Here is a 20449-nt window from a genome sequence, read left to right as displayed (position 1 = left end):
CGTGGGGTATCTAAGTTGCTTCGTGAATAATCCAACGAAGAAGCCCTGCGGAGCTTTGAAGCGGATATTGCGATACTTGGTTGGCACCACCGGCTTAGGCATCGTGTTTTCTGGCAGCGACTCAAAGGAAGACCGAGTCATTGTTAGTGGGCATTGTGACGCCGACTGGGGGAATGATCCAGACACTCGTAAGAGCATCACTGGATAGAGTTGACTATAGCTGGTGGTGCAGTAGTTTGGGCCGCCCGCCGCTAAACAATCATCGCCCAATCTACAGCCGAAGCGGAATATGTAGCTGCTTGTGACGCCACGATGGTAGGCCGTGGAATTGTGAACATGCTGGACGATGCATTGCCGAATATTGATATTCAAACAGAATTGACTATGGGAGCCGACAACAATGCGGAAATCGCTCTCGCTACAGCTCCTACCTACAGTAGGAACACACGACATATCGAACTGCGATGGCATTACGTGCGCGATCAAGTGCTAAAGAAACTGGTGAAGTGTCCAAGTGGACGGGACCGAAAACCCTGCCGACATGTTCACCAAGGCTCTCCCGAAATGCCGACCGGTCAAGTTCCGGTCGATGATAGGAATGACAACTACGTTGTCTACTTCCAACTCTGAAGTTCCGGCGTAGTCGGAGGGGGCCGTGTTGCAGATCGCCTCCGGTTCCGTTAGCTTGAGGTTCAACTCGGAGCGTTGGTCATTGCAGGAGAGACAAGGCTCAAGAACACCCGATAACCCCTTTATTTCAGCTGGAGTCTCTCGCTGCATATTTTGCATGAGTCTCAGTCTCAATCAGGACGTCTAGGAATCAGTAGCCTCAGGAGAAGAGAGAGCTAAGCGAAGTAAGAAATAGGTAGTCAGTGTTTGCATTTCACGTGGCTCCTAGTTTCGCTTGCCAAGAGCTCTACTGCGGACCTGAAGCGTAACGCTGCTACTCATGCAGCCGTTTACTCGAATCTGAAGTTGAGCCTTGCTCTTCGGAGGCATTGGCTTGGCGGAGATTTTTCTCCGCCCCTTGCTTCGTTTGTTCATAAGTCTCCCGTAAGTCACGCACGGTCGTCTCAAGGAACCTGCTGAGCCTTGATTCTCCTTGCACCCCCACGCCTTCCTTTCTTGCTTGAACGCAGCATTCGGGTTATTATCTGCGTCTGCAGTTCTTCCAGTGCCCTTCGAAGCTCTGCTCGGCGCTCTACAGTCTCCCTCCCTACCACCACTGTCTTCACTGTAACCTCTCGGCATACTTGCACCTGGAGTCGAAGCTCCTGCCTTAATCGCTCAAGTTGGTGCCACCGGTGCGATAGCCTTCTGGAAGTCCGCCGTCTTGGCCACCGGTGCGAATTCCTTCTGCACGGCCATGTGAACCGTGGTAATGGTCATCTCGCTGTCGACCAGCGCCTTCTTCGTGTCTTGACCTGCAGCCCACAGCTTGCTTTCGTCGTATGTGAGAATGGTCATAGCCACAGCCTCGCTCTTCTTGAGCAGGCCGTCCGTGGTCGGGCGAACTTGGTGTAGATTAACATGGCCACAGCTCGCTGCCCGAAACTGGCTTGTGGTGTAGCAGCGAGCGAAGCTTCTGGAGCAAGCTTGTGACACGGCGCGAACACAGGAAGACACTCATCGCCCAACTTGATGGCAGTCCTGACGCGCCCCATATCGCTTGAGCGTTTCGACTATCCTGACGCGAAGAGCGGCACTGACAGTTGAGTACGGTGTCCATGTGACGGAGAGACCGAATGTGGTCAAGAAGGTGGTACAAAACGTTCCTGCCTACTTCTTCTGCGACTACAACGACGAGAGACACATGACCGGCGGGCAAACGTGTCGGCAAGGGTGGTATGTCTTTCAGCATCCAGTGTGCTCGCTAAAAGTTTGTCACTGCAGCTCCGATTTTATAACGCGGTGCTGTCGACAGCCATCGCCGTGACAGACTTGTTCAGCGCTACGCAGTAAAGCGAGTACAACGAGTTGATAGCGAGCCGACCTCTGTGAGAAGTTTGTCTTGGTAACAATGATTTTCCGACGACATTACAAGACGCTTAGATAACACTACATGGTCAACAATAGGTAACTCCTGTTGTCACGGCAATAACAACAAAAAGAAAAATTGTACCAGTGCCAGCAGCAACCCTTTACCGCACTAGTGCGTGCTCCCAGCCAACGACGTAGTAATAGGCGTAATTGGCTCTGAGATTACGCTGAGATTACGCCAAAGTGATTATGAATATTTCGCTCTGTGCGCCCAATGGCCATCATGCCGTTCATGCGCCACAACCACGTGACCGACTATCATTTCCGGATCAACCTGAGTGACACCAAGTCGCCACCGCATCGACAACATGTCAAGAACCCACAAGACAGGCCTATGCAGCGTGCCGGAGTGCAAGAAGCTGGCCCTCCAAGGCAAAGTCTGCACGGCGCATGGTGGTGGCAGGCGTTGCTCCTATCCGCTTTGCCACAAGTCCGCCCAAAGCAAAGGTTTGTGTGTTGCACATGGAGGTGGACGTCACTGCACATTCGACGGTTGCTTCAAGCATAGCCAGCGTGCTGGGTTCTGTAGCGCACACGGAGGTGGTTGCCGGTGCAAAGTTTCCGGTTGCAAGAAATTCGTCCAGGCGCAACGTTACTGCAGAACACACGGAAGACAGTTCTTGTCTACCGCCACCATGAAGCGAAAGTCAACCAAGTCGAAGTTCTCCGCGGATTCCACTTTGAATGTACGCAGTGTCGATCGGCAGCAGCGGGCTGCAACAAAATGTACTAGCAGCTCCACGCCGCTGTCGTTTACAGCTAGTTCTACCTCGCCTGGGTGGAGCACTACTGGGAGATGGATCTGCGAGTTGCCGTTGTCACACCCAGTGTCTACTGTGGACTCGAGAGCTGGTGAACTGGGTTATGACGACAAGATGGTATTCCCACCGTACTACCCTCGCTTTGTTAGTGACATAAGAGAATCGTGACCAAGCGGATTATAGTGGGAACTACATACGAACCCCACCTAGTTCTCAACTGACTGAGCGTTTGGCCAATACTTGTTTTAGCGAAATAATACGTTGGACATTGAACGATACTTTGTCCAATCCGTCCTGTGAACACGATCGTTCTAGCAACATAAGCGATGCGGTAACTTTCGACTCGTCCGAATCGGCGTCCAGATTGCAAGCTCATTATTAGGTGTCAAGCCCACCTCTGGTCTGCTGAGCAAGCAAGCCAGAGCGATGCGGCGCAAAGGCTCTGGCTTGCTTGCTCGCGGTCAGAGGCTTGAAGTTCCTGTGGCAGCTACCCGAGAGGGTCAGCCGTCACAGTGAATATGCATTTTGTGGGAAAATCATGAAAAAGAAACATGGAACATGCATTTAGTAGAAAAGAAATGAAAGGAAAACAAAAAGACGCAGGGTAGCACATAGTCAAGGAAACCCCCAGAAATACGCAAAGAGAGCCCTGTGCTCTCGTAGGAGCACAGCGAGGCATGCATGTTAGGCTAGCAGTAGCAATTCAGTTTTAAATAAACCGTCTACCCCGCACATCGACCACAACTACCGCGCTTCTCGACAGGACCAACACTCGCACCACTTCAACGACAAACACTCTTCGGGCCCAACGCTACATCTGGTAGCACTTGCGGGGGGGGAAGGCTCGCTGCTGCACGGCACTGAAGGGGAGGCTTTTTCAGCTTGAGGTGTAAGTGTCACGTCAGCGTGACCAACCCAGCTGTTGGGGAGACTTTGGTACATTAATAGGGCAACCTATTATTGTACGCTGACCGTGGGAAATAACTGGAGGCAGCCGTGGTGCAAATTTGTTTTGCATCTGGCCCCGGTGACAGCCCATTTGCCCAAGTAGCTACTGTTCTCAAAAGACTGCACCGCATATAAATCGAGCATTGTATGTCTCGAAGCCGGTTAGTCAGTTTTTGTTCTTGGTAGCCCGCACAGCAAAATTTGGCGAAGCGAAGACCAGGACGACAACCGTCGCCGCTCGACCTCTCACGTGTCATCGACCTCTTCAAAGGCATCGAAAAGTCCAAGAACTCCCACAGCGCATAACTCGGCCAATTTTAGGAAGTAGTGTAGGCTATATTCTTTAACAGGTATTCTCTTTTACTTTCTTTTAGTCAGTGCCCCTAAAAGTAGATTGCTCCCACCCGTATCAAGTTTCAAGGGTGAACACACAAAGTACGAAGTTTTCGCGTGTTCAAGGTGGCTGATCCGGCCCAACTAATGCATAGTATGTTGGCGGCCATGGAGAAGCAGACAGAATTGATCGACGAGCTGCGCAAGTCAAGGCAGCTGTCGCAACTAAAGCTGGATGGGATAAAAATGCCCAGCTACGGGGGGACGCTCAAGGAATCGTTCCAATTATACCGGGAGCAAGTGGAGCAGTACTTTTTAGCTAATGGCATAGACTGGAAGGATAGTAAGTTGAGTGGACGCATTTTGGCTGTGTTAGCGGGATCGCTGAAGTATGGAGCCGCGCAGTGGTACATCGTCAAGAAGGACGATGTAAAGAGTGTGGAAGACTTCTTTTTGAAGCTGGAGGACGAGTTCGTGCCTCCGGATCTGCAAGAACGTCTTCGGGACCAGATGAATGACTTGAAGGAGCGTCAGTGTCGAGACTTGCCCGATTATATCAGCAAGTTCAGGCACTTGATTACTCAAGTCAAGGAGATGGGCGAACTGGACAAGATCGTGTATTTCTTGCGTGGTCTGCCGTCAAGTATTCGGGAGGAAGTCCAGTATCGCAGGAGTGCAACGTTGACCGACGCTATTACCGTAGCGCTCGACTATGACCGGTCTCACGCGCATCGTGGACGCTCGGAAAGAGCACGCGACAGACCGAGGTACCGATCGTACGACAACAGATGATCGAAGAGCAACAACGATGGACCAGTGCCGATGGAGATCGACAACGTAAGGGTACCGTCGAAGGAGGAATGTATGCGCCGAAACCTGTGTTTCCGGTGCGGGAGTAGCGCCCATTGGGCTCGCCAATGTCCGATACAGCCGCAGCAGACGCAAATGGCTAAGCGAAATGCGCCGAAGTACAACAACTCGGGCAGTAATCAAGGGCGTAAGCCGAGGATGAACATGATCCTCGAGGATGACGAACAGGTGGATACTGTCGTCATGGATCGCGTGACTATGAGTGTGGCTGACATCCAGGAGCAAGCGGATGAGTTACAGGCATTCATGGACAAGGCACGTGTACAAGTGAAAGAGACTGTCACTGCAGCGCCAGAAATGACTGAAGATGCTGGCTCGTGGTGACTACAGCCAGTTGAAGAACCGAGTTTGCATGCGATGCAACCGGAATTGGAGTCTGGTGTGCGGATCGCCGCCAGAGCAGGAAGCAGAGTTGCATGAGAAGCAGCCAGTGAAGTTGGTTCAGCAAGGATCGCAACCAACAAGTACAACGGAGACCTTAAAGGTGAACGCAGTGAAGTCCGAACGTACGAGTAGCCTTTGCATCAGGAAGGGTCGCATCAATGGCAGAGATGTCCGAATTCTGTTGGACACGGGTGCAAGCACGAACATGATTATGCCAGGTTTGGCTAGTAATGTGCTTCTGTCAAGGCGACTTCAAGCTCAGCGCTTTGATGGCACGTTAACGCCGGCGACGGATGTCAAACACGTGGAAGCGCCAGTGAGCATGTATGGGTACTTCTTTCCAGCGATCGAGTTCGTGGAATGGAAGTTGCCGGAGTCGCACGACGTCATTTTGGGGAAACCGTGGTTTAAGGACTACAACCCTCAAGTGGATTGGCAAAAGGAGGAGGTTGTCATATCTGACCGGATGCAATTCATCGATGTCGATGCACCGTCGTTCTCGCACAACTTGAAGGAAGGCGAGTATGAGCAGGTGTTTCGGGTGAAGATACAACTTGTGCCCAAAGTGGAAGGAATTCCAGTACCGATCTTCAACGTAGTCGGTAAGGAGTTCAAGGATGTGTTTCCAGAACAATTACCAGACGGATTGCCTCCGATGCGTGAAGTCAACTTTGAAGAGACGTTGAAGAAGGGGGCTCAGCTAAGCTCTCGTGCACCGTTCCGCATGTCGAAGATGGAACAGGATGCTTTCGAAGAATATGTCAAAGACAAGTTGAAGAAAGGATGGATTGGAGTGTCGAACTCGCCGTGGGTTTCGAACATCTTCGCTATCCCGAAGAAGGACCCAGTCACAGGTCAAATGCCGAAAAGGGCTGAATGGTTGCGTAGCGGCAATTTGAACATTCCGTTGCGTTGGGTGTTCGACTACCGCTATCTCAACAGCGTGACTGTCATTGCCAAGATCCCGTTGCAATTAATCGAGGAGTTGTTCGATAAGATGGTAGGTTGTGTCATCTACACGTTGATCGACCTTGCGCAGGGATATCATGAAATGCTGGTGGTGAAGTCAAGTCGTCCGTACACTGCGTTTCGAACGCACAAGGAAACGTATCAGTGGTGTGTAGCGCCCATGGGAGTGGCTGGAATGCCAGGGACATGGTCCAGGCTCATGCACAAGCTGTTCGACAAGTACGAATTTGTCGTCGTGTATCTCGATGACATCTGCGTCTTCTCGAAGAGTATGGAGGAGCATGTGGAGCATCTGCGTGCTGTTTGTATGGTACTGCATCGCGAGAAGCTTTTTGCGCACATGGCAAAGTGTTCGTTTGGTCAGTCCGAAGTGGCTTTCCTAGGACATGTTGTCTCGCAGGCAGGAGTAAGCGTTGATCCGCGTAAAACGGAAGCGATAGCCAAGTATCCGACCCCGACGAATCGAAAGGAATTGTTGAGTTTCTTGGGTTTGGCAGGATATTATCGCAGATTTATCTGTGATTTTGCCGAGATTGCTCGTCCGTTGAGGGATTTGACGAAGGGAGATGTCCCATGGAATTGGACGAAGCCTGTGGAGGACGCGTATTTGCATCTCAAGCTCGCACTTCAGCAAGCGCCTACGTTGAAGTTGCCGGACTTTGAGCGACCGTTTATCGTGACGACGGACGCGTCAGGACATTGTATTGGTGGAGTTCTGTCACAGAAGTATGACGGAGCAGATCATCCGATTGCCTTCTATTCGAAGAAGTTGGATAAACATGAGCGTGGATGGCCTACGCACGAGAAGGAGCTACTAGCGATCAAAGTGGCTACGGAGAAGTGGAGACACTATCTGCATGGACGCCCATTCGACGTCTACACGGATAACGCAGCGTGTTCGTGGATGTTGCATCACCCACGAGTGTCACCAAAGAATGACCACCGTATTAAGTCTGCAGTGTTGCGCAACATGTCACCGGATGATACTCACCTGTTACTCGACGATGTCGACTTACGGGGGGAGGGTCGCCCGATTGGCGTAGCACAGCAGCAAGTCAACAGCGTCGACTATCATTTTGTCAGTCCGCACTTGGCCCCTGAGACGAAAAGAGCGTTTCAGGAAGGATACGAATCAGACCCTGCTTTCAAGCAACAGTGGTCTAATGGAGCAGGAAAGGAGAAGTTCGTCAAGCACAATGGGCTTCTGTTTTTCAAACAGACGAAAGGCGAAAGTGTCTACCGACTTTGTGTGCCGAAGGTAAAAGAGCTTCGCACAAATGTCATCATCGAATTTCATGATGGAAAGACGTCCGCGCATCCTGGAAGTCGACGTACGTACCTGAAAGCAGCGCAATGGTACTACTGGCCGACTATGGACCGCGACGTAAGGGAATACGTTCGCACATGTGAGACTTGTGCACGATGGAAGTCCAGTAGCCAGAAGAAAAAAGGACTACTGATGTCGATACCAGTGCCTAAGGAATGCTGGGAAGTGGTGTCAATGGATTTCATCACGGGTTTGCCAGTGTCGGAAGGGTTTGATGCAATACTAGTTGCAGTGAGAAGTTGTCCAAGCGAGCGAAGTATGCACCAAAGTATTCGACACCTGACGCGAAGGACACGGCTAAAGTGTTCTTTGATGCAGTTGTTCGGCATCACGGATTGCCGAAGGTCATCATCAGTGATCGCGACTCGAAGTTCATCTCGGACTTTTGGAAGTCATTGATGAAGTTGATGGGTATCAAACTCAGCATGACAACCGCGCACCGAGCTCAGGCAGATGGCCAGACAGAGCGCCAGAACCTCGTGCTCGAAGATGCATTGAGATGTATGATCTCGTATCACGGTGACGATTGGGTTAAGCACCTAGGGACTATCAAATATGTGCTTTCGACCCTCGTCAACGCGTCTACGAAGTTCGCGCCATTCGAACTTGACACAGGACGTAAGGTGTCAAACATTGTGGCAGAGGAGATGAAAGACCTGCTGCAATTGGAGAATGATGTGACGCTCGTGGAGTTCGCGAAGAACTTTGCGAAGGAGCGACAGGAGATCGTAGAACGTGCTCAGAAGAATTTAGAAGAAGCTCAAGCAAGACAAAAGGAGTACTACGATCGCAAGCTCAGACAAGTTGTCGTTAAAAGAGGTGACTTAATGCTGCTCGACACGAAGAACTTACTGCTGAAAACCGTAAACAAGAACACGGAATTGAAGAAAGCGAAATTAGCGGTTAAGAAGGTTGGGCCGTTCGTGATTGAACGTATGGTGAACGACAACGTGGCGAAGTTGATACTTCCGCGCACGATGAAACGTCTTAATCCGACATTCAACTTGGAGTTACTGACCCATTACCAAACGAATCGTGAGGATATTCCGAATCGACCGATTCCGAAGGCTGTACCTCTAATCTTGGACGAGGACACTGGAGAAGAACTCTACATTGTGGAGAAGCTGCTCAAGAAACGAACTAGACGTCGCAAAGTTAATGACTCGTGAAGTGGCATGAGTTGCCGGAGCATGAGGCAACCTGGGAAAGCGAAGCGCAGATCATGCACGTTTCGCATTGGCGTCAACTCCTGGATGAGTATCGACTCCGCCAACGCGAAGTCAACCTGGGGGAGATGTCAGGCCCACCTCTGGTCTGCTGAGCAAGCAAGCCAGAGCGATGCGGCGCAAAGGCTCTGGCTTGCTTGCTCGCGGTCAGAGGCTTGAAGTTCCTGTGGCAGCTACCCGAGAGGGTCAGCCGTCACAGTGAATATGCATTTTGTGGGAAAAACATGAAAAAGAAACATGGAACATGCATTTAGTAGAAAAGAAATGAAAGGAAAACAAAAAGACGCAGGGTAGCACATAGTCAAGGAAACCCCCATAAATACGCAAAGAGAGCCCTGTGCTCTTGTAGGAGCACAGCGAGGCATGCATGTTAGGCTAGCAGTAGCAATTCAGTTTTAAATAAACCGTCTACCCCGCACATCGACCACAACTACCGCGCTTCTCGACAGACCAACACTCGCACCACTTCAACGACAAACACTCTTCGGGCCCAACGCGACATTAGGCAACCAGCTTTAGTGTAGTGGCCAAACGGCCTCGCCTTTGGCGCTGGTGCAGACTTGGGTGTAGCCAGCGTCATTGCTATGACAAGGGCGTCCTCCGTTTCGATCGCATGATACGGGTCAAGACACTCACCTCCCCCCGAATCAGCTAACAGTACAAAGTATAAACTTGGCAAAACAAACTTTACTTCTGCCTTCGTGGAACCTTAACAGGAAGCAGATCCCAACTACGAAATCTCCCACTCACATCGGTTCAAAGACGGAAGAGGCCAGGTAATAAATATTTGGTAGGTCCGTCGAAGCCTATATCCGGACATTGTGTCTTTAGTGAAGTGCTTTGACTGTGGACCCATTTTGATGGTGGACGCACTTCTGCATAACCCAGGATACCGGTTAACTGGCTTTCCAAGCTAAACGCCTTGCAACTGGTGCTTTTTTAGCCGGTGCCTTGAGCAGATGATTGTTGGTAGAACACCAGAAGGCTGTGATGACGCCTAAATATTATACAGTAATACCAGGTACCGCATCGCACCTGTTCTAAGCGAACTGCAATGTATGAAGTTTACGGTACATCTGTTGCCAAGTCTCAGAATTAAATGATAAAAAGTAAAAGTTATAATAATTCTTTGGTATTTTGGACCAATCAAAAAGTATGGACACGGCGGGAATTGAACCCGCATAAAATTGCGGTGCTCTTTCCCAATTGAGCTACGTGTCCAAGCTCGCTTGGTTACCTTCGCAATTAAGTTTCATCAAAGTGATGTGTTGTATTGTGCATCTAGAAAAACTCATCGCCGGAGCTGCTGGAATAATCATCATTACTACAAACCTGTTTGCCTGCTGCAATTTGGGTAGACGTGTGCAATAGCTTCTTTTACAGCATAGCCAGCAGCCAGGAATTCGAGAAGGCGGCGCATGTACGTATAGTCGACTGCAAAGCGGGTGTAACGCTTTGGCTTTTTGCCGGTTCCTGTGGTGCGTGGTCTACCCATAGCACTTAGAACACTGAGACCGAATGGCTGGTGGCAGCCTATAATTAGCTGGTCAACATGGAATTTTAACTACAGACATGCGTTGTCAATGCATTGTTTTCATTGGCTAAAATAAAAATTCGCTTAGGACTAAACTTCGCTTAGGCCGGTTCTCAACCGAGGCGGACGCATGCGTTTTCGGACACTTTGTGATCTGATTGGTTAACAGGACGTTACAAAAAGGATCCTGCACAACTCATGCGTTGGCAAGCGTTAACTACTTTTGGCCAATCAGTGCACTGCATTATTTGCATTCCCCCTCAAAGCACTCCCCCTCCTCTGACATGGCGTCGGTCCGGCTTCGACGTGCTTCTCCCCCGCGCTTCACCCCCACCGCAAGGTAACGGCGTCGCTGGAAAGCTGAAGATGAGCTCTGCGGCCTTCTGGTTTGTTTGGTAGCCATCAAGCGACACCAAGCAGCACGAAAAAAAAATTCAACAGTTCGAGAGCGGATTTCGTGGCGAGTGCATGCTTCTACGCTACTTAGAGATTCAGCTTTCAAGAGATACTACAGGGGCTTGGTGGGTTGGACCAGTTTCGCTCCCCATTGCCGGACGGGGGAGTCTTGGTCAGCGCTTCAGATATTGTTGAGTCGTGAACCACACGAAGATCACACAGAGTAACAGTACAATGATTGGATAATATTGATCAAACACTGGTCCAATCAAATTTGGTCAGTTTCATTCTCAACCGAGCATACGGGGTAGGGCACGCATGTAACGCACGCGTCGAGAAAAACGCTTCGGTTGAGAACCGGCCTTAGGACAGGGGCGATGCGGTAAGTGTAATTGGCTCTGAGATTACGCTGAGATTACGCCAAAGTGATTATGAATATTTCGCTCTGTGCGCCCAATGGCCATCATGCCGTTCATGCGCCACAACCACGTGACCGACTATCATTTCCGGATCAACCTGAGTGACACCAAGTCGCCACCGCATCGACAACATGTCAAGAACCCACAAGACAGGCCTATGCAGCGTGCCGGAGTGCAAGAAGCTGGCCCTGCAAGGCAAAGTCTGCAAGGCGCATGGTGGTGGCAGGCGTTGCTCCTATCCGCTTTGCCACAAGTCCGCCCAAACCAAAGGTTTGTGTGTTGCACATGGAGGTGGACGTCACTGCACATTCGACGGTTGCTTCAAGCATAGCCAGCGTGCTGGGTTCTGTAGCGCACACGGAGGTGGTTGCCGGTGCAAAGTTCCCGGTTGCAAGAAATTCGTCCAGGCGCAACGTTACTGCAGAACACACGGAAGACAGTTCTTGTCTACCGCCACCATGAAGCGAAAGTCAACCAAGTCGAAGTTCTCCGCGGATTCCACTTTGAATGTACGCAGTGTCGATCGGCAGCAGCGGGCTGCAACAAAATGTACTAGCAGCTCCACGCCGCTGTCGTTTACAGCTAGTTCTACCTCGCCTGGGTGGAGCACTACTGGGAGATGGATCTGCGAGTTGCCGTTGTCACACCCAGTGTCTACTGTGGACTCGAGAGCTGGTGAACTGGGTTATGACGACAAGATGGTATTCCCACCGTACTACCCTCGCTTTGTTAGTGACATAAGAGAATCGTGACCAAGCGGATTATAGTGGGAACTACATACGAACCCCACCTAGTTCTCAACTGACTGAGCGTTTGGCCAATACTTTTTTAGCGAAATAATACGTTGGACATTGAACGATACTTTGTCCAATCGGTCCTCTGAACACGATCGCTCTAGCAACATAAGTGATGCGGTAACTTTCGACTCGTCCGAATCGGCGTGCACATCTCAAGCTAATTATTAGGCAACCAGCTTTAGTGTAGTGGCCAAACGGCCACGCATTCCAGCTGCAACCGCCGCCGCCGCCAGGAAACGCAACGATTGTCCAGAAGGCTGTGATTAAACCTATTATGTTAACTCGGCGCCGTTAAGCCCAGCACTAAGTCTTTTTTTACTATCCGGCCTGGCGACATCGTAAGAACTTGATGGTGGCTCCATCAGTACAGTACAGCTGCATGAACAAGCATGTAGTTTATACATGTACTTCAATCTGAAAAAAATGCTGATGTCAACGTCTTGTGCAATGACGGCATTACACCTCTGATGCTGGCTGCTCGACTCGTTTTACTGAGCCGAGGAGTCAATGTCAATGCTTGTACAACAGACAAAATCACAGCATTGTAACTCGCTGTTCGAAGTGGGATGTTGCAAGTTGTTAAAACGCTGGTGGATGCTGGCGCCGATGCAAGGGCACCGGATTCACGCGGGACGACAATGCTAATGGAGGCGGTTAGAAATCACTTCGAAATTGTGCGCTGTTGTTGAGATCGGTAAACGTCGATGCCGCCGACAACACTGTCAAAACGGCGCTACATCTTGCTGCTGCTAACGGCGATGGGGATATGGTGATGTGGCTGCTGAGTAGGGGGGCTAGCCCTGCATCGTGCGATAGCAACAATTACATGCAGAGCTCCTGGAGCTGGACATACTAGCCTGAGACGATACTTTTTCTACCCCGGTGCTCCTGTGATTCACAGGCTGTGAATGCGACAGCAAGCAGCAAGTTCACGGCGTTGCATTTCGCTGATCGCAATGGAGAGGTGTATCTCGGCCGAGATCTTCTCGCCCGTGAAGCAAATGTGAATGCAACGAGTGATACTGGCTTCACTCCTCTCGTGGAGGCGATTAAAAGCATGATCTTATCATGCAGCTATTGCTCTGCAATAATCAAACGTGGATCCTGTCATCGTAGGCACTGGACCATCGGAGTTGCCATTGCACACCGCCGCTCAGAGTGGGTAGTATGATGTGGTTTGCTAGTGCATCGCGTGTCATGTGTTGATGTGGTTGAAGCCGATGGTGTGACGCCTCTGATGGAGACTGCGAGCGCGAGCGTCAAAACGAGTGACGGGAACACTGCACTCCACTTTGCAACAGTGTTTGGGGATATGAAAATATGCAGCTTATTGCTCGAATGTAGATAAAAGGTGCGGGCAGAAAACCAGGCGGGCGAAACACCTCGGCTACTCGCAGTGCGCGGCAACCACATTGACGTTCAAATGGTCAGCCAGAGGTGACACATCTAGTGGAAGTGACAGTCAGACCGCGCTGCATTGTGCCGCCCGGGATAACGCAGCAGAAATCGTTCAAATGCTTCTAGAGAACGGCACGGACGGATAAACAAGGTCCCTCCGCGCTGGCAGTCGCTGTCGAAGAGGAGAAGCTCAACGTGGCCGAGTTGCTGTGGGACGCTCTCTAAGCGACTCCGAGCATCGGTCAAGAGAACGCGTTCGACGTCAGTAGCGATACCGAATTCAATGCGGAATGGTTTGCATATTGAGTGAATGTACATGTCTTTCATGGTAGCTGCCGTCTTCCTTACTGCGTGCGTCGTCCTTGTTGTTGCTGAGGCAGCAGAGTCCACTGACCCCGTCGTCTTCGCATGCGCACAGCGACGAACCCGAGCAGACCGAGAACGACCACCACCGACAGTAACGTTGTCGAATACAGCGCCGCCGGTGGTGCAGCTCCATTCTTTGCCGTGGCAGCCACGTTCTCTGCAATTTCGTTGGCACCCTCCGTCTTCTGGCTGGAGACCTTGACGGGTTCCTCTGTGTCCTCCGTCACGGTCTCCGCCTGCACTGCTGCGTCCACAGCCACCTGCTCTGTCTTCACTGTCTCCGTCTTGGTCTGCTTGTCCGCAGCGGTCGCCGACGCATTGGCCGCTGGTTCCTGGCACACGATGCCCTCCCAGAGCTTGGGGTCGGACTTGAACGTGGCGTCTCCAGGGTGCGAGACGCCCTCGATCCAGCGCACCACGGGGTTCTTGCGGTACACGAACTCGCAGCACGGGTCGCCCAGCTCCTGGCCGTTGGTCTGGCCGTCGCCGTCCGAGTCTTTCATGCAGAAGTCGCGCGTCCAGTGGAAGTCGGCGTCGATCATGTCCATGCCGAACTCGTTCATAGGCCCCGCCAGCACCGGGTCCAGGTGGCCCAGCGCCGTCACGCCCGGCACCTTGTCGCCGTTGGGCACGCGCATCGCGTACATGGAGTAGCCGGTCGCCCGAGGCGCCGCCAGCGCCGCGACGGCGCAGATGAAGCTCAGGAGCGCGTGCATCTCTCGAACAGAGACGATCGGTGAATGGCATCGGGTCACGGCTGGATACGTGGCCTGCGTAAAGACACGCTCGAGCAGCGCTCGTCCTTGATGCCCAGGAACAGGATGAGTCCAGCCAGCACAGCTTCGTTCGTATGCACAGTGTGATGCAGCGTGGCGATCGTTAAAACATGTATGTGCATGTACGTACAACCTGCAGTCGCTCAGCTCTTCCTCTCTACCGGTATCATCTATCTACACGGGGGTCGCCCGCCGCTGCCGGAAGATGGGCAGGTTGCGCGTGGACCGGCGGCCGTAGCGCACCACCACGAAGTAGACGACCACCGCCGTCAGCGCCACGGCCGACAGCATCACCGACGACTGCAGCGCCGGCGCGCCCACTGTCAACTGCTGCTCGGCCGTCAGCACCACCGTCTCCTCCTTCTTCTCCTCCTGCTTCTGCTCTGCCTTTTTCTCCTGCTGCTCTACCGCCTCCGTCGCCGCTGGCTGCGGCTCAGCAGCAGCAGCAACAGCAGCAGCAGCTTCCGTTGCTTGTGGCTCTGCAGCTGCAGCCTCCGCGCCGCACACGATGCCCTCCCAGAGCTTGGGGTCGGACTTGAACGTGGCGTCTCCGGGGTGCGAGACGCCCTCGGTCCAGCGCACCACGGGGTTCTTGCGGTGCACGAACTCGCAGCACGGGTCGCCCAGCTCCTGGCCGTTGGTCTGGCCGTCGCCGTCCGAGTCCTTCTCGCAGAAGTCCCTGGTCCACTGGAACATGGCGGCGATGAAGTCCTGGCCGAAGTCGTTGTTGGCGCCGCCGCCGTCGCGGTCGTGGCCCAGCGCCGCCACGCCCGGCACGTTGCCCCCGTTCGGGATCTTCTGCTGGAACATCTTGTACGCCGCCGCCTCGCGCGCGCACGCCGCGAGGCTCAGGGCGCATACCCAACGCAGCACGCCCATCCCGCAGCCTGGTGCTGGTACAAATGAGTACGGTTTCTATTCGGGCGACTGGACCCTGGTGAAGTTGGTGGATGAACCCAAAACGGAATGGACGGGGCCTGCGATTCTTGGTATTGAATTGGACAGGTGGGTGAGAAGTTGAAGGACCATCACTCTTGGTGATGGCTTCGCGTTCTGAGTCAGAAGTTCTGACCCACCAGGTGCTCTCTATTTTGACGTCTTTGATCACGAGCGAGGCATGCTTTGACTGGTAGTACTATATCGGTACGGGATGGTGTGCACGTTTACGCTGGAGAATATACCTCGGCTCTATTTATTGCCAGCAGTCATCACCGCAACTGCGAGTATTATACAGTAGCTGTCATGCGGTGACTTTAAGGAGCTGAGATTTGCGAGAGGGCTCTCGGTGAGCTCACTTGCCATCTTGCAGCGGGAGGCGCGAGCTACAAGACCACCCTCCTGGCGGAGGAGACAACCAGCATCATCGCAGATTTGACTGGGCGACGCTCGACACTCAAAGACCATGTCGCCCGGAGACCTCAAGCTGGACTTCAATCCGATCGAGTCGCCACATCAGAAGAACCGAGACATCGACCTTCTGCCTCGAGGCGCTTTGAGCACCCGCGATACAGCGCTGTCAGTCGTGGAAAACGAACCAGGCCAACCGCTGTACAACAGACAGATCTACGGCGGGCTGCGCAAGGGCGACACGGTCAAGTTCTTCTCCATCCAATGCATCGGCCTGGTGGCTGCTACGTTCTCGACGACCTTTGCAGCCGAGTGCATCGGCAGCGAGATTCGGCCTCTGCTCAAGGAGCACTTCCACCTTACATCCGCGCAGCTGGCAGCTTCTGAGCGGCTAGCTTCGATGCCTCTGGTGCTGAGCTTCCTCTTTGGACTGCTCACAGATTGCTACCCGATCCTGGGGATGCGACGAAAGGCGTACACGGCTATCGGCTTAGCGATCGCCACCGTGAGTATATGGGGTCTCGCTGCTACGAATTCTTACATCGAGACCCTCGAAGATGGAACTGTTAGTACTAGACTGGTCGCTATCGTGATCACGGTCGCGACGCTAGCTAATTTCGGGACCATCGTGGCCTTTGTCAGCGTTCACACACGCGTCATTGAGCTCACTCAGAAAGAGCCTTTAGGGCTCAGGGGCTCGATCCTGGCGACGTACTTGATCTTCAGAGGTGCGGTCTTCTTTATCACGGATGCGTGCATCTACGCGGTGCAAAGCTCTACGAAGGAAGCGGCATCGCGCCATACGACGGCTCTCGTGGTGTTCGGCCTCATCATCGCGCTGCCGATACCTCTGGTTACAAAGTTCTGGGAGGAAAAGTACTATTCGTTGTCGACGACTGTGAAGACTCGAGGCCAGATCCTGTGGAAGATCATGCAGCAGAAAGCTGTGTGGAGCGTGCTTGTGTTCCAATGCTTCTTCACGCTCTTCAACCAGATTTCATTCAACGGACCATCCATGATTATCAGCGATTGGGCTGGAGCGAGTAGAGATAATGTGTTGATGCAACAAGCGATGTACTACGGGATGGTGATCATAACGGTGCTGATGTGGCGCTACTTCTTCATGAACCGCTCGTGGCGTGGCTTCTACGCAGCTTGTCCATTGCTGCTTATTGTGCCTCAGCTGATCGTTGCAATTTTGGTTAGTCAAGATATTCTTCGCGACCGCGTGTTCTATCGAGTCATGACGCTGTTCACAAGCATCTCTGGTGCGATCGGCTGGCTCAGTAGTCTGGTTCCGCTGACGGAGATCGTCCAAGAGGGATCGGAAGGCGCCATGGTGGGCCTTACCTTGTCACTCTACTTCCTGGTCAGCATCTTCGTGGAAACCAACTCGCTCGGTCTGTTTGAGGGAAGCAACTTCTACAATGTCGCCGAAGTTGCGGCAGACTCCTCAGCAGGCCGCGAAGATGTTCTCAAGGCGCTGGCGCTTAACTACGGCATAAATGCGTTAGCACTGCTTGGGCTTTTCTTCCTGCCGAAGCAGAAGCTCGACACCCAGCAGCTCCGAAGCTACGGCGGGTACACTAAGTGTGCCAGTGCTGCGATTGTCGCCTTTTCTGCGGTTCTCTTCCTCTATTCATTTGCGACTACTATCATGACCTTCATCCCGGGAGCTTCGTGCCTTCGTATATTGGGCGGTTCTGGCTGCTCATAGATACACGTATCATAGTGTAGTAAGTTTGATAATTCTTTTGTTAGTTTCTGCAACATTAGCCGCGTCGCCCTGCTGTTGAACTCTCACTGGCCTGGGTGTGAAGTCGTTAGGCCTCGCGTTCTGATCCATGCCATGTGTGGCGCCAAATAGGGCTGCCTCTGGTCACGAACGGTATGAACGATACGGGATGGTGCGCATGCTGACGCTGTCAGATAAGTCGGCGCTATATAGAGGGGGGGGGGGCATAATACCACACCTGCGAATAGCAGCAGTCGGCGGAGCTTTGTCTGTCATGGAGGACTCTTTGTGGCCACTCCGGTAAGCTCACTTTCCATCTTGCAGCAGCAGCCGCAAGCCACAAAGCTGATCTGGCGGAGGACGTTATCGTCATCAAATTGACTGGGTGCCTGCGACGCTCGACGATCAAGACCATGTCCTCGGGAGACCTCAAGTTCGATGACTTCCGGCTCGACTTCAACACGATCGACTCGCCGCTGCACAAGACCCGAGAGACCGAGGCTCTGTCGCAGCAAGGCGTCTGGAATACTCGCGGTACTGTAGAATCCTTCGTGGAGAACGAGTCGGACCAACCGCTGTACAACACGCAGATCTACGGCGGCCTACGCAAGGGTGACACGGTCAAGTTCTTCTCTATCCAATGCATCGGTCTGGTAGCTGCAACCTTCTCGTCGACTTTCGCAATACAGTGTCTGGAGAGCGAGTTGCAGCTTCTGCTCAGCAAGCACTTCGGACTAACGATCGCACAGCAGGCCGCTTCTCAGCGTTTAATATCTATGCCCCAAGTGCTGTGTCTTCTGGTCGGACTCCTGTCCGATTGCTACCCGATCATGGGGCTGCGTCGGAAGGCGTACACCCTCATCGGATTAGCCACAACCATCGTGAGCATGTGGTGTCTCGCCGGAATAGACACCTACATGGATACGCTTGAGCCACGCTTTGCCAGCACTGCGCTGGCAGCTCTCGTTATCGCGCTTGCGTCGTTTGCCAGCCTCGGAAACGTCATGGCGTATGTCAGCACCCACACGCGAGTGATTGAGCTTGCTCAACGAGAACCTCTTGGACTACGCGGGACAATCCTGGGGACCTATTTGATCTTCAGAAGTGTAGTGTACATTACCACGGACGCGTGCGTCTACGCGGTGCAAAGCTCTTCGGCACCTACATCTACTCACCACACGACGGCACTCTTAGTGTTCAGCTTCATCATTGCGTTGCCCATTCCTCTTATTTACAAGTTTTGGGAGGAGAAATGCTACTCGCTGTCGACTACAGTAAAGACTCGAGGCCAGATCCTGTGGAAGATCATGCAGCAGAAAGCCGTGTGGAGCGTGCTTGTGTTCCAATGCTTCTTCACGCTGTTTAACATGATCTCGTTCAGCGGACCGTCCGTGATTATCAGCGTTTGGGCTGGAGCGAGTGGAGACAACGTGTTGATGCAACAAGCGATGCACTACGGGATGGTGATCATAACGGTGCTGGTGTGGCACTACTTCTTCATGAACCGCTCGTGGCGTGGCTTCTACGCTGCTTGTCCATTGCTGCTTATTGTGCCTCAGCTGATCGTTGCAATTTTGGTTAGTCAAGATATTCTTCGCGACCGCGTGTTCTATCGTGTCATGACGCTGTTCACAAGTACTTCTGCTGCGATTGGCTGGCTCAGTAGTGTAGTTCCGCTGACGGAGATTATCCAAGAGGGATCGGAAGGCGCCATGGTGGGCCTTACCTTGTCACTCTACTTCCTGGTCGACATCTTCGTGGAAACCAACTCGCTTGGTCTGTTTGAGGGAAGCAACTTCTACAACGTCGCCGAAGTTGCGACAGACTCGTATGAAGGGCGCGAAGACGTTGTCATGGCACTGGCACTCAACTACGGCATAAATGCGTTAGCATTGTTTGGGCTTTTCTTCCTGCCGAAGCAGAAGCTTGATACCCAGCAGCTCCGAAGCTACGGCGGGTACACCAAGTGCGCCAGCACTGCTATTGTTGTATTCTCGGCTGTTCTCTTCCTCTACTCATTTGCGGTCACTATCATGACCTTCATCCCGGGAGCTTCTTGCATTCGTATAGTGGGCGGCTCTGGCTGCTGATGTCACAGGCCCCAGCAAAAAAGTTGAAAACCGGGTACCGAACTGCGCCCCACACTTTTATTTCTGATGTTATTGCTTTATATGATCAAATTGGGTATCAACCGATAATTTGCTAAGATTTGCAGCAACTGGTTTAGTATTTATTAAAAGCCGCCCTACGAAAATCAAAGACGTATGCTCAAACAAATTATAAAACGCATCCAGCGTATCATTCACACGATGCAATACAGTATTGCCAATACTAGCTAGGTCAGCACCGACTAAGACCAAGTATCCAGATCCATATCACCAGCATTGTAATATTTGCTCGTTTGTGGTCGGCGCCACGATGACGATCGAGAAACCCCGACTTATAAAATTAGCATAAATGCACATGTAGGTACTCTAAACTCCAGATTGAATGAATAGTGTGCTCATATAATATACTGCAGCATTCATAGTATCTCGCTATCGGGTCTTATGATTGGCTGGGGTTTCGACAAATACACGAAAGTGGAAATATATTCCGTATTTTCAGTGAAAATCTACACAATTAGCTGGACTGAGTGGTTGGGCCAATTCCTAAATGCTCTCTCCGTGCCGTAGTGACTGATACTGCGTGCATTTCCACCATACTCCCAGTCTCCTCTCTCTTTTCTTTACGTGAAATTTACTATTTTGGGGGTTGTCGACGACCTGTGTGGTACTCTCTCGGAGCAAGTGCTTCGGGTAGACTATACTACATAGTTTGCTG

The 20449-nt window shown here is 52.2% G+C and overlaps 5 protein-coding genes across 5 annotated transcripts; 2 read left to right on the top strand and 3 right to left on the bottom strand.

Annotated features, from left to right (window-relative positions):
- Positions 1-1287: 1287 nt before the first annotated feature.
- Positions 1288-1494, bottom strand: IUM83_16980 (uncharacterized protein; the record flags this gene model as incomplete). Its single annotated transcript, XM_067941901.1, has 1 exon — positions 1288-1494. The coding sequence occupies one exon, from the start codon at positions 1492-1494 to the stop codon at positions 1288-1290; it is 207 nt and encodes a 68-aa protein (XP_067792348.1).
- Positions 1495-13524: 12030 nt separating this feature from the next.
- On the bottom strand, positions 13525-14484 carry IUM83_16979 (uncharacterized protein; the record flags this gene model as incomplete). Its single annotated transcript, XM_067941900.1, has 3 exons — positions 13525-13623; positions 13719-13773; positions 13829-14484. The coding sequence occupies 3 exons, from the start codon at positions 14482-14484 to the stop codon at positions 13525-13527; spliced, it is 810 nt and encodes a 269-aa protein (XP_067792433.1).
- A 234-nt stretch (positions 14485-14718) lies between these two features.
- IUM83_16978 (uncharacterized protein) lies at positions 14719-15423 on the bottom strand (the record flags this gene model as incomplete). The annotated part of the gene is made up of 1 exon (XM_067941899.1): positions 14719-15423. One exon carries the CDS (start codon positions 15421-15423, stop codon positions 14719-14721), a length of 705 nt encoding a protein of 234 aa, XP_067792434.1.
- Positions 15424-15946: 523 nt separating this feature from the next.
- IUM83_16977 (Transmembrane protein) lies at positions 15947-17608 on the top strand (the record flags this gene model as incomplete). The annotated part of the gene is made up of 1 exon (XM_067941898.1): positions 15947-17608. One exon carries the CDS (start codon positions 15947-15949, stop codon positions 17606-17608), a length of 1662 nt encoding a protein of 553 aa, XP_067792355.1.
- A 431-nt stretch (positions 17609-18039) lies between these two features.
- On the top strand, positions 18040-19716 carry IUM83_16976 (Major facilitator superfamily domain, general substrate transporter; the record flags this gene model as incomplete). The annotated part of the gene is made up of 1 exon (XM_067941897.1): positions 18040-19716. One exon carries the CDS (start codon positions 18040-18042, stop codon positions 19714-19716), a length of 1677 nt encoding a protein of 558 aa, XP_067792356.1.
- Positions 19717-20449: the final 733 nt, after the last annotated feature.

The sequence above is a fragment of the Phytophthora cinnamomi genome, assembly GCF_018691715.1.
Source record: "Phytophthora cinnamomi strain GKB4 chromosome Unknown Contig35, whole genome shotgun sequence".
NCBI lineage: Eukaryota > Oomycota > Peronosporomycetes > Peronosporales > Peronosporaceae > Phytophthora > Phytophthora cinnamomi.
The sequence above is the reverse complement of the archived record's forward strand: the minus strand, read 5'-3'. Positions and strand labels throughout refer to the sequence as shown.